We start from the raw sequence: 13,316 nt of genomic DNA on the forward strand, positions 1-13,316 counted from the left end.
TTGCAGTGCCCTCAATGTCTAAGCAAAATTATAAATTATTATTCATGTTATGGATCTTCAGGATTGCTCTGGAATAATAAGAAATACAAGTTCTAAATCCATGACTGTTAAAAGTTTTTTTTTTTTACTATCCCATAGTAAAACTATATAGCTACATAATAAATTTAAAAAATAAAGAAAATGCATTAATTCATAGGCATTTTTGAATAGGTAGTACTTTAACAAGATTCAAAATTCAGAAGATCTGAAAGCTATGCAAACTCTTAACCTTGTTCCCCAGGCAACCATTCACCTTCATAGGGATAACTAAAGTTACCAGTTCTTGTATATCCTTCCAAAAATACTTTAAAACTATTTCGTACACTATAAATGGTAACTTTATATATTTACACAAATATATTATTGGAGTTAAGCTTAATTTTTTTTATTTGTCACCTTTTTATTTTTTAATTTTTAGAGATATAGAAAAATAAGTACAAGAGAAATGCAAGAATAATACAAGGAACACCCACATATCCTTCACCTACTTTCACCAATTGCTGACGTTTTGCCCCATTTGCTTTCTCTCTCGCATGTTTACTTTTTAGCATATGTGTTCCATGCCAACCTAATAAACAAAAGAACAAAACCTGGAAAATTACTAAACTCAGAAGTGGTGCCTTATAATAATTTCAGAATAATTATGGAGTTGAGTGCATATATAAGTACACATATATGTACTGTATTTTCATACTTCACAAATAGTTTTTTTCATAATAAAATGAGCCTTATATTTCATTTTTCAGAAGTTCTAATTAATTTTAGGATGCAAACCTAGATTACTTTCATAGGTTTTAGAATATGAAAATGCCCCATATCAAAGTATCAGTTCTAATGATTTGTAGTTAGATCCTTAGATGTTTTTGGTATACCTAAAATATAATATTGTGTACTTTGACAGGGTTGAGAAGAAAGAACGAGCCCGATTAAAAACAGTGAAATTCAATTCTAAAACAAGAGGTGATAAAGGGGTGAGTATATGAAATCTCTTATTTCTAGAAATTATTAATTAAGGATAATAGGCATTTTCATAATTCTTATTGAGCTACATTATTAAAATGAAAAAGATTTTGCCATAAGAATTACTATGAGCAGCTCTCGCTATGGTGCTTTACAATAGAAAATATTAAAATAAGCAATTTATTGAAGCACCCATTTCACAGACCTTGCCAAATTATCAAAACTGTCATTTGATAGATTCTTAACAACATACTTTTGGTCAGTTGAAACGAAGTCAGCCTTCATGCAGATGTTCAATTAGAAACTTGGGTCACCAAATATTAGTCATGATAGCTAACTTAATGAATCTTCTGAGAAAATAGGCTCCCCCCAAATTATTAACTAAGTCATAATGTCAGTTGATGGGTTTTTTTCAAGTGAATTCATGGAAATTTCCTTGTTCATTTTCCCCTTTATCTCTAATTTAATCAATGGAATCCATGTTTTAAATGTTTGAATGAATACAAATTTTTATTTTGAGGGAATAAAGGAAAGGACAGTCAGGAGGAAGAGTTGGTAAATGGTCAAGAAATATATTGAAATTCTTTCATATATATTTTAGATGTGTTTTTGTTTTCATTTACTTTTAAGTCCTGCTTAAAATGGATGTCAGTAGATGAAAGAGATCTTACAGACTTTGTCTTGTACTATGTTTGTAATTCTTGCAATGGAATATTTTAGCAAAAAGCCTGAAGAAAGAGCTGAACACACATTATGTTGAAATACTATTAGTAGCAATGTTTTGTGTTTTGCTGGATTTTTTAATCTAAAGCAAAACTTTTGCACATCTTTTGATCTTATTTCAAATGAATAGAGAATGTTAACTCAGCAAATAAATTAACCCTATTTTAGTACATCTCTGCTATCACTAAGCACTCAGACTTAAAACTTTAAAATTTTAAAGATAGGAAATATGATCCTTGATCAAAGAAATTAAATCTGAGTAAATCATATAATGCATTCAATTATTTTAGAGATAATAAATTCTTTAAAATTAACTTGTAGCTTTCAGAAAATACAAAATTATATATCATGTTCTGAAGCCATATTTAAAATAAAAAATTGGGGGAGGAAAAAAATCCCAAGTAAATGCTCAGGATTTGAAATATATACAATGCTTTTTGTGCTTATTTTATGTATGTTTTTTAAAATAATTTCGTAAAATACACTGTCAATGTATTGAAAAAGAGTTGCATGTTGTAACTTTCCTTTCATACTGTAAGAAGTTAACTGAATTAACGACATATTTAAATCTTAGTCTTGTTAGTTGACTGTAACCAACTTTACAAACAGTCACTGTGTTCTAACACAGCACCAAAAGAATGCATGATACTGAGTGGGGTAAAAAATACGCTTGCCATTGATACAGAACTGCATTTCTTTCTATAACACTATTTCCCATTCTAAGTTTTTCTTTTCCTTTCTTTACATGGTGGTTGGTGGTTTATGGACTTTAATTCCACTACAGACTTGTAACATTTCAGTTTCTCATTAATATTTTTAACATTCATTTAACTATATTGAAATACCTATGGAAATGATATATTCAGATATTTAATATATATCAAATGTGTGATATTTTATCAGTTCTTATATTTGTTACACTGTCTCTTGCAATATAGCATTAATAACAATAAGTAATTAAACAGCGTATTTTGTACTGGAAATATAGAGAAACTGGGGTAATTTGTTTCTCCAGTTTTATGTTTTCCCTACACATTTTTGTCTTGTTTGCTTGTGCTATTTTACTTTTAATAAATTCTTCACCTGGATGGTGTTAAATGTAATACAATTAATACAGTACTTAACTAACAAGCATTTCTTTCTGTCCCACATTACGATATCTTTATGATACCTCATTCTGGCTAACTGCAAAGATATCAGAAATCAAACATTTTAAATTTCATGTTTCTTTCGGTTGTTTGCTGTGAAACTGACTCTGACCACTATATATGCAGTAGAAAGGGTAAATAATCTTTTATTTAAAATATTAATTTTATCAGATATAAAAATTATTACTAAATTCAAAAGCAGTGATTATCATGAACAAAAAATTTAGTCCTTCCCTAAATTAGATTACCATAAAATTTTCTCTATTGAAACTTGTTTTTATTTAAATAATGCTACTTGACAGTTTATAAAATAATTATAAGCCCAGAGTTCTCCACTTTTTTTTTTACTAATCAACTTAATTTTCAACTTCTTCTTAGAGGTATTTGAACTTTCAAATTTTAAGATTGAAATCAAGGCAATATGCTTGACTATGAACTTTAATCTGGAATTATTGACATGAAAAGATAAAAATGAAAATTTAACCTTGTTTTTGTAAAGGTAATAGAATTTGAAATGAGTCACTTTAATCTACTTCAGCACCTTAATCACCTGGCCTTACATGCTTAAAAATACAGGCATGCTAAAAACATACTGCCTGGTGTCAGTATACTTAAGAATAATGATAGCATCTTATAACATGAAAACTCAGGAAAAATCAGAACAAAATTTCTATTCTTTGTATTCCTGCCTCAAAAAATAAATAATAAAAATATTAAATTCTAGTGTCATTGGTAGATAAGACCATTTCCTTCAAGACATGGGTGCCTATGACAGAAATTACAAAAGAAGCTATTCTTCTCTAATTGCCTTACCTTTGTTCTACATGCTTTTAAATCTGTGAATGCACAAATGAGACATTCAGGAATGGAAAAATTTTATTTCTAACATCTGTGCGGTAAGGGGCATCAAATCAGTTGTGCAGCTCCCTCATAGCAATTACATATAATCTATTCAACTCTTAATTGCCTTTGTGGCTCTTATGGGCACCAAATGTTTTATTCCCTATCCAATTATCTTAGAGCTTAAAGACAAATACATCAGTTATGATAGCATTCAAGTTGTCCAGAAGAGTTCTAACTCTTCTTCCTTGATTAAATAGCATTGATAATCTTTTGCTGGAATCTAGGCTTAATGGATCCCTTTTAGTTTTCTTCCCATTTTTTGATGCATGCCATAAGCATTTAGTTATCTTTTTTCTCTTCATAGATGGATGGATGGATGGATGGATGGATGGATGGATGGATTGACGAGGATAGATAGATAGATAGATAGATAGACAGATGAGATAGATAAGGAAGGAAGGAAGAAGGAAAGGAAGGAAGGAAGGAAGGAAGGAAGGAAGGAAGGAAGGAAGGAAGGAAGGATGGAGGAAGGAGGATGGAAGGATGGAAGGAAGATGGCAGGATGGATGGATTGTTTTTAAATATTCAGAACTGGTAACTTTCACAGTTGTTTTGGCTTTCTTTTTTAGTAGTAGTTTTTGTTAGTTTGCTGGAGCCATACCAAAAAAAAATAAAGGGGCGGGGAATGGGCTCAAGCAAAAGGAAAATTTATTACCTAATTCAAACAAATATTTGAACAGCTAAAGTAAACATTTGAAACAGCTTTTGCTATAGAGCAACACCTAGCTTCTGGAAATCTAGAAAAATATCGATTGGATGTTAACTTGGTTTATACTATAGTAGTAGCTAATCAGATTTACTCTTCCATTTTATATCAAGTAGCACTTATTCTTTATTTTTAGGTATTACTGAATTAACACTCTTTAAATTTTCAGTATTTTCCACTGTAAAACAATTAGAGAAGTTAATACAAAATTAGAAATTCAATTTATATATGATTAAGTAAAATTTATATACAAACTGCACACTGTGGTCACAAGAGTCAGCTTCCACAGAGCTACTAGGCTGGGCCTTTGTACACACAGACAGTAGACATCCCTTTGTTTTGCCCCTCCTTCTCTTCTTCAGCAGTCATTCAATGACAAGCGTAAAAAGAACCTCTTTTCCCGAAAATTCCCCTTCTACAAGAACAAGGACCAGAGTGAGCAGGAAACAAGTGATGCTGACCGTAAGTATGTGGATCCAGTGGTCAACTGTGAAAATAAATGTAGAGGGACCTACTGCCCTGCAGTTGGTTGTTACCATGGAGACAGTTTCAAGAGCTGCAACAGGTTACTAATTGTCTTAACCAGGGGCAACTTAATAGGCATAAATTAATTTGTATACCAATCTTAACTTTTTCTGGTACCTTAAGAATTCTTAATTTAAAGTAAACAGTATTTTTAAACTATGAGTTTAAAATAGAATTATTTGATGTAAGCGTTCTTATAATACTTAATATTCTCTCAAAGAATATTTTAGAGGAAAAATATGGATACTTGGGAAGCTACTTAGTGATTTCTAGGTATAGTATTGGCAGTCTTTGATAAATAGAACACCTGGAATCATTCCATTTTATACTTTTTTTTTCCTATCTGTACACAGTCTGAATTTTACTTTTATAATATAAGTAGTCTCAAATTTTGCTGCTCTACCTTAATCAGCCTCTAAGATAGAACTTTCATCCTTTTAGTTTACATTTAGCTGCTAGCTTATTTCAAACTTTCAGAAATCTACAAAAATGCTCTGAAAGCTATGTGTACCTGTAATGGTCTTGGAACTGTCTCTTACTGTAGCACCAATTTTATGCATTACTGACAACTATTTTCTTTGATTATCTTTTTATTGCTTGCTCTCTGGGAACTACTCTCTACAGGAGATCCCTGACGACATGGGATCAAAAGGCCTGAGTAAGTGATCAAAATACTCCCAAGTTATTTTTTAACCTCCATCTACAGACCTACTTTTTCAGATACATTTTGAGAATCATGGTAGTGCCCTTCTGGCATGAGGAGGTGTATGATTTAGATTGCTTTTAGACTTTTCATGTTAATAATATGCTTGGGATTTTTATTTCTGTAATACACACCTTTTGTTTTTCTAATGCTCCATTTTTCACATCATTTGAAAAACTCTTCTGCTCATACTTACATTTTCCTTTTTGTAATTTTTATAGCAATTACTTTCATCAGGGAATTTTTAAATATGAAGATTTTTTAAAAGTTTTTTAAAATAGTATTACCTGCCCTGATTGTTAGAATGTACAAAATAATCCCTCTTTTTTTGTTAAAACAAGATCACTTTGATTCTGTGTTAGAAAAGCATTGCTATAATGTGAAACTATAAAACACAATAGATCTTAAATATTAGAGATTTGTTGAACTCAAGTTTAAGTAGCAGTCTGTGTAGGGGAAAAAATTTATATCTATTCTTTAAGGAGGTTGCAATTTATGAAAAGACTTATAAGAAATATTATCCCTGTTTTTTCATTTAATCAAGATGTCGTCTCTGTTTTTGGTTTTTGTTGTGTTGTTTAATTTTCTAGCTAATACTTAATCTTCATATAAAGCTTGATACAGAGTCTGATTTAAAGGATGGTGGAATGAATGAATGAAACAAGTCATTTAAGCAAACAAAATTTTTAATTTGAGTATTTTCAAATTGATTAATTGTGAAATTTTACCAAATATTACTAAATTATTTCAGGTGACAGTGACTTATAAAAGTAATTTTTTGAGCTAAAGTTTTTTTCTAGGTAATTCTTTTCCTTTGGATTATTAAGCCTTTTTGAAAACATTTCTTTATAATTCATTGATCATTAAGGATAGAACCAATATCTTAACTTTCTGAAGTCTGCATTAATAAACATTAAATTTCATAGTTTTTCCTGATTTGTCTTAACTCTATGTTAGAATTTTAATCTAAGCTATAGGTACTTGACTTTTATTTCAACCTCAATGATTAAAGCTTATATTAAATTAAAGAGGTATGTTTTATATATATATTTATTTTTATTAGACACACTTTATTATTTTTGCATGTGCCTTTCTGGGATTTGGCAAGAGTCAGTTTTTACTACCACTGGTAGTACCCTTTTTTAATCTCTTACCTTTAGGAAAAATCAGTGAAAATCTTCAAAACTGGAAAATATTTCCACAGATTCGTAATGCTGTAGAATTTACTTTGAGGATAACATTTTAGAGGTGATTTGGATCAGCAAATATACCCACAGATTTTTATTATCTGTTCAGTCATCAGAGATCTATGGAAAACTCATTGAAAAAGAAACTAAATGAGCAATTTAGTTCCCATTTTGTTATGATGGATGATAATATTTTCATCTGTCATTTTAATTAAGGAATGGGACTTGGTAAGAGAAACAAATGAAAAGTGGTAGGCTGATTACCAGACAATGTCATTTAGAAAAGGATTTAATTTTCTGAACTGTGACTTAAGATCCTTTGAATGATAGGTTTCTGTGCTTCACCTCCCAGGAACTTAAAGAATTTATTCAACTGGTAACTTGATCAGATCAAGAAGATTTTATTTGGAAAATATTGAGGGAGGGAGACAGAAAAATATCAGTAAAATTCTAAAACTGGATATGATGGAGGTTATTTCATAAAACAGATGACTAGCAGTTGACAAGGTACCTGTGCCGCTTTTGTGCTTTAAGAAGGTAATTTTGAACAAGTTCATGAGGGAAAAAATGGATAAGATTCCTTTAATGGAGACTAAAATGTAGTTCAGAAGGGGCCATAAGATTCTCAGAAGTGAAATTATGAATACAGTTTCAGATAGGCTTTGTACCTATCTTTTGTATGCAACTCAATTTTTATAGCTTTTTATTTTATAGAATACTTTAAAACTTCCGGTTAGGCACACAAGTTTCCTGTAACCTCTTTCCTTTCTTCTCATTTAAAGATTTATTTAAGCAGATTTGTTCAGAGCTCTGAGATACCAAAACTAGACCTATTTTCATTTGTGTTAAGAATAAGCATAAGAGTAGTAGTATTGCTTGAAAATGATGATGTGTAGTGTTTAGAGATCACAAAAAGACATGATACATTCTCAGAAAGAAAGATTTGATTAGAAAGGTGAGATGTGGTTAGAGAGATTTGGAATGATTGCGATCATCAAACATCATAAAATAAAAACTAATATATTTATACCATATATGTCAAAGGGTTAATATCCTCACACTATAAATTTCTGACAGATCAATAAGAAACAGACAAACTCTCCATTAGGAAACTAGAGCACTATGAGTAGTGCTCAAAAGATAATCAAATGAAATAAGCATATGCAAATGTTTAATGTCCCTAGTAATCAATAAACAAAATGTTTTACCCATCTCCTTGGTAGACTTTCCTTATAAAGGATAACCCAGTGACTACTTTTAACATAGTACTATTGGGAGTAAAAATTGGTACAGCCTTTCTGGAAAAGCATGTCTTTTGACCTTCTAATAATTCCTCTTCAGGGAATTTATCCTAAGGATATAATCAGAGATGAAGATAAAAAGTTTATGTATCAGGATGTTTATTTTAATATTATTTAGAAATTACAGCTCCCCCCCACCCAAAATTGAAATCATCCTAAAGTGTCTTACATTTCAGAAGTGGTTAAGGAAGTATGATTTATCCATACTTTGTAATATTATAATCATTGAAAACCATTAAAACATAATTTGGGAAAATGCTCACAGGTGAAAAAAGTAAAATATGAAACTATTGTCTCAGATTTGTAAATCAACATATACGTAGGGCTATTTAGAATATCATTGCTTTGAATATTCTCATACATATCTTTTGGTGAGCATACATATGTCTTTCTGTTCGGGAAATACCTAGGAAAGGAATCTGGGTCATAGATACATATATATGTCCAGCTTTTAGGTACCGCCAAGTAGTTTTCCAAAGTGATTGTACCAATTTACCTACCTCCAGTCACCCCCAATAGTATGAGTTCCAGTTGCTACATTTCCTTTTCTACACATGGCAAATCTTTTTTTTTTTTTTCATTTTAGCCATTCTAGGAGATTGTAAAGATATATGTTATGCCTTTAATTTTCATTTAAATAAGTAAAACTTGATAAGTAAAAACTTGAACACATCTATATGTGTTATTGGATATTTGAATATCTTTTATGAAGTATCTTGAAAAAGATTAGTTTTAATTATCAGGGAAAAGGCATTTTACCTTTCTAATAATCTCCCAAGCGATAATGATGATGATGCTTTTCAAAGGGCCATACTTTGAATAGCAAGATTTTATTGTAGAGGAGTTATGTAAAAGAATACTTGAAAGAACTCGAAGAATTTTATTGTGTAAGAGCTATTGGTAATCTTAGAATACTCAGGGTGAGTAGGAGAAATCCCCGGAAAACGTAGAAAAGAGATTGTAGTATCTTTAACTTTTTATTATATAACATGTCAGACATATTCAATGGTAGAAGAGTAGTAAAATAAGCCCCACCAGGTATTCTTTTACCCAGCTTCTATTATTGTCATCTCATGGTTAATATTATTTCTTCTGTACTCCCACTTAACTCTCCCCCCCTCCTTTCACTCCATTGCAGTAACAGGTTTCTTTATTTCACATGTTAAAGATTGCCGAATGTAGTATCGATCCTAATATAAATTTAAGAACTTGGGGTGGGGCCCATTCCTACTTCTGGGAACGAATTTCAAGGAAAATAGGACAAAGGATCAAAAACTATATAATAGAGGCATTCATAATAATTTGTTGATGTTTGTGGAAAACAATTTAAAGCAAGCTAAAATGTCTAAATAAGGTAAATCTTGACTTAGTCCAATAGAATATTATGTAAGAATTTAGAATGATTGTTTTAAAGTTCTTGTGGTAACATGGAAAGAAATTTTTAAATATAAACTTAAAAACCACCATTTTACATGTGCTTGTCATATATTATAATTTTTAATGTTTCTGCTTTATTTAAAATATACATAATCATGATTTAAAAAATTGTATCTTCTCTTTGCAGGTTAGAATACATACTTTTTACTATGATAACAATTCAAGAACTGTTATCTTTATTTGAAATCTTAAATTCTACCATTCTCTGAAGTTTTCAGTAGTGCAACTTGATTTTAGGAGATTCTGTGGGTGGTATGATACAGCAGATAATTTCTCCTCAGATTTTTTCTTTATCCTTTAAAAATATTTTTTTTCATTTGCCTGACATAAGAAATTTAGATTTTCCTCTCTGGGGAGATTTTGGTTTTTTTTAGTTTTTATAAAGTTATTTTTTTTTAATTTAAGGGAGACATTTATTGACAAAACACCTGAGACTACATTTACATGAGAATAGTCCTTGGTGTTTACTGAACAATCAAGTTATGAAATGCAGTCACTTTTAAGGAGGGGACAGGCAATTTGCAACTGCATATATTTGCTTTATCTTTTTTATTTTATAAAACAGCCATTGTTGATTTTATCAAAGCAGTTTGTCAGAAATATTAATCTATTTTAAAAGACCATCCCACCTTTTAGAATTCCCTTCCATTTGACTTTTATTGAGTTATCTCAATCTGTGACATCCAAAATACTTTATCTGTGTGATCTTAGAAACATAGATTTTTGTTTCTTTTTAGGAACAAGAAGCTGCACTAAAAGCAAGATCATTTATTTTTTAAGACATCCCGTCATTAAAATGGGCATCTGTTTGCTCAGATATAACTTGTCTCCTTTGTCAGTCATTGTTTCATAAACTAAATTAAATGATACCAACTACATTTTCTCTTTTCGATTTTTATGTCTACGGTTGGAATAATTTAGGATTGCTTTGCCCTCTTTGTTATATTCTACTTGCTATTTGTAATAAAGATTTTGTTATGAACTGTGTTGTACAAAAATGAGGATTTGTCCTTAATTATGGGTATTTTTCTTGCTAATTCACATAAACTTTTCAAAGGAAATCAAAAATGCTTTTTAAAATTTCTTTGGGTATGTGTGGTTTATATCTCCACATTTTGTAATGTCACCTTATGTTTATTTTGATAATTTGCTTTTTTAAACTCATGACACTGTGTTTTCTTTATTTTTTCCATTGTCCTGCAATTTCAGAGCATGTAACTTCTAATGCCAGCGATAGTGAAAGTAGTTACCGTAAGTGTTTTAAGTTATTTGTTCTTTTGTAATCTCAAGTGATATATATACTTTGGGGTTTTTTTCCCTTAGTGATATGTTCTGAAACCTGAAAATTGGATACTTAATCTTTTAAAATCAGAGAGAGCCAAGTAAAATTCTGAACTTGAAAAGTAAAATCATACTATATGTACAGAAGTTAATTTCTAAATTTTAATAAAATACTAAAATCCTTTTTACAGACAATGCTATTTGTGAACATAGTACATATCTGTACATTTACTTCTTAAAAGAAGTAAATATCTAGTTAAATGAGGGGTAAACTTGCATTTGCCATTTTCCTTAATAATTCTGGTTTTAACATGAGCATTAAAGTATTTTTAGTAATGCTAAATTATAATCGACTTTATTTCCTTTTTTATTCTGTGTCACCAATACTGTTCTGGGTCAAATTATTGTGTATCACCAGGCTTTGGTGAATATAAGAAATGATGAAGGAAAAATTTTCAACACTTGCTCAAACCAGAATATTGATTTCTTTTTTGGTGTCTTGTATTACATTCTTGGTATTACAGTTTACTCTTGAACAATACAGGTTTGAACTGTGCAGGTTCACTTATACGCAGGTTTTTTTAATAAGTACTATAAATGTATTTTCATTTCCTTATGATTTTCTTAACATTTTCTTTTCTCTAGCTTTACTGTAAGAATACAGTATGTAATAGATATAATATACAAAATATGTGTTAATCGACTGTTTTATGTTATCGGTAAGGCTTTTGATCAACAGTAGGCTATTAAATTTTGAGAGAGTCAAAAGTTATATACAGATTTTCGACTGCACAGGGGCTCAGCACTCCTAATGTCCGAGTTGTTCAAGGGTCAGCTGTATATTATTAAGTGAACTATACAAGCATGTAAATTTTTAAACAGATCTGGGCATGGGAGGAGGGAGAGTACATGAATTTTATCAGTTCTAGCACCTTAAAAATTAAAATTGCTTTTCTGACTTTTTTTTTTTACTGCTGTCTAATATGAAAGTAATCTTGATTACAGATGAGTATGGCTGCTCAAAAGGTCCATCCTGTTAATATCAGTCTCTTCTATTTCTCATGTTGACAATATATACTTTTAACCCTCATTCATTTGATTGGTTACTTTTTTCTCCATAGTAGTTACTTAATAATTTTTTTTTGATATGAGAATGTGATTTTTTATATTTTGGCATTTTATTAACTTAGAACTTACCATAGTGTAGTTGAGTAGCTTTCTAGGCTAAAAAGAGGTAATGAAAGTATATACTGTCTGTCTCATCATTTGCATGAATTATTAGGTGTGGAATATCTAAGTTGCATGTTTTTGCTAATATGTAAATCATGTTTTATACACAGTACTTTAAAAAGCAGCTTATAAATATACATTTTATATATTATGATTAAAAACCTAGAAACAATGAAATACATTTTTAAAGTAGGAAAAATATTTATGCCAATATATAAATTTAAAAGATTTATAGCTGCATACATATAATATAAACCAATGACAAATTTAATAAAAAGGTTGTTATAGAATCTTGCTAAGCAAGGAAAAAATCTTCAAATGTATTATCCAATATTGATTGTTTTCATTGAACCACTTGAATTAACAGTTCTTCCTATTTGTTTTCTGTGAGCGTGTGTGTGTATGTTAAGAACTTCTAAAATTAACTCTTTTTAGTTCTTTTCATCGAGTCAAGATACGATTTGCAAACTTGTTTATTTCGGATAGGTTAAGCTTTAAACCTTTAGTCTTAGAGGATTTAATTTAACTTCTAAAGTACTTTTAAGATCAAAGCAAAATGAATTTTATCTTTTGTCTACGTGATTCATTTTGTTGGAAAGGCAGAATTTAGTTTTATGTGATTCATTTTGTTGGAAGGGAAAGATTTAGTTTTATCTAAAGCTTTTTTTTTTACTTACTTTAAATGTTTTTTTATTAAATAAATGAATTATTAGAATAAGTTAATCTTTTCATCAGTGAAATAGTGACAGTTTTACCTTTGCATTAAAATTTTTTATTGTAAAATAGTTGTAATTATAAAAATATATATGTATTCTGTTAAATATTATACCTGGTGGAACCAAAAAAGTAGCATAGTCTTACTAGCAGTAAATTACCTAATACGCCCATATGTAAAACTGCTCGTTAAGTATTAATCTTTAAAAGATTCTAAATAAAAAATTAATGGCACATACTTGACATCACAAATGAAGATTTTAAAAAGATCTAATGGTAATCTATAAAACAGCATAATAGAAAGGTAGTTATTAAATAAATAGCTCATTTATATTTTGTTTTTACATTTTTCCAACTTGTCTTATGACTTTGTAATTTGCCATCTTTTTTTACTAAGTCTTGCCAGAAATAATTTATAAAGTATATTTTTTTACATCTTTGCTATTTTCTCAGGAAAGT

The 13,316-nt window shown here is 29.8% G+C and overlaps 1 protein-coding gene across 12 annotated transcripts in view; it reads left to right on the forward strand.

Annotated features, from left to right (window-relative positions):
- Positions 1-13,316, forward strand: part of DLG1 (discs large MAGUK scaffold protein 1) — a 229,160-nt gene that overhangs the window by 196,276 nt on the left and 19,568 nt on the right. For 5 of the 12 annotated variants that reach the window (XM_039850651.1, XM_039850657.1, XM_039850656.1 and 2 more), the window contains 3 exons: positions 941-1,010; positions 5,629-5,662; positions 10,842-10,883. In XM_039850651.1, coding sequence (XP_039706585.1) covers positions 941-1,010; positions 5,629-5,662; positions 10,842-10,883 — 146 coding nt within the window. Of the gene's footprint in view, positions 1-940; positions 1,011-4,841; positions 4,942-5,628; positions 5,663-10,841; positions 10,884-13,316 lie in introns of all 12 variants that reach the window. The other 7 variants (XM_039850648.1, XM_039850653.1, XM_039850652.1 and 4 more) reach the window with 2 other exon arrangements.

The sequence above is a fragment of the Pteropus medius genome, unplaced genomic scaffold (genome assembly GCF_902729225.1).
Source record: "Pteropus medius unplaced genomic scaffold, Ma_sr-lr_union100, whole genome shotgun sequence".
In the NCBI taxonomy this organism is placed as follows: Eukaryota; Metazoa; Chordata; class Mammalia; order Chiroptera; family Pteropodidae; genus Pteropus; species Pteropus medius.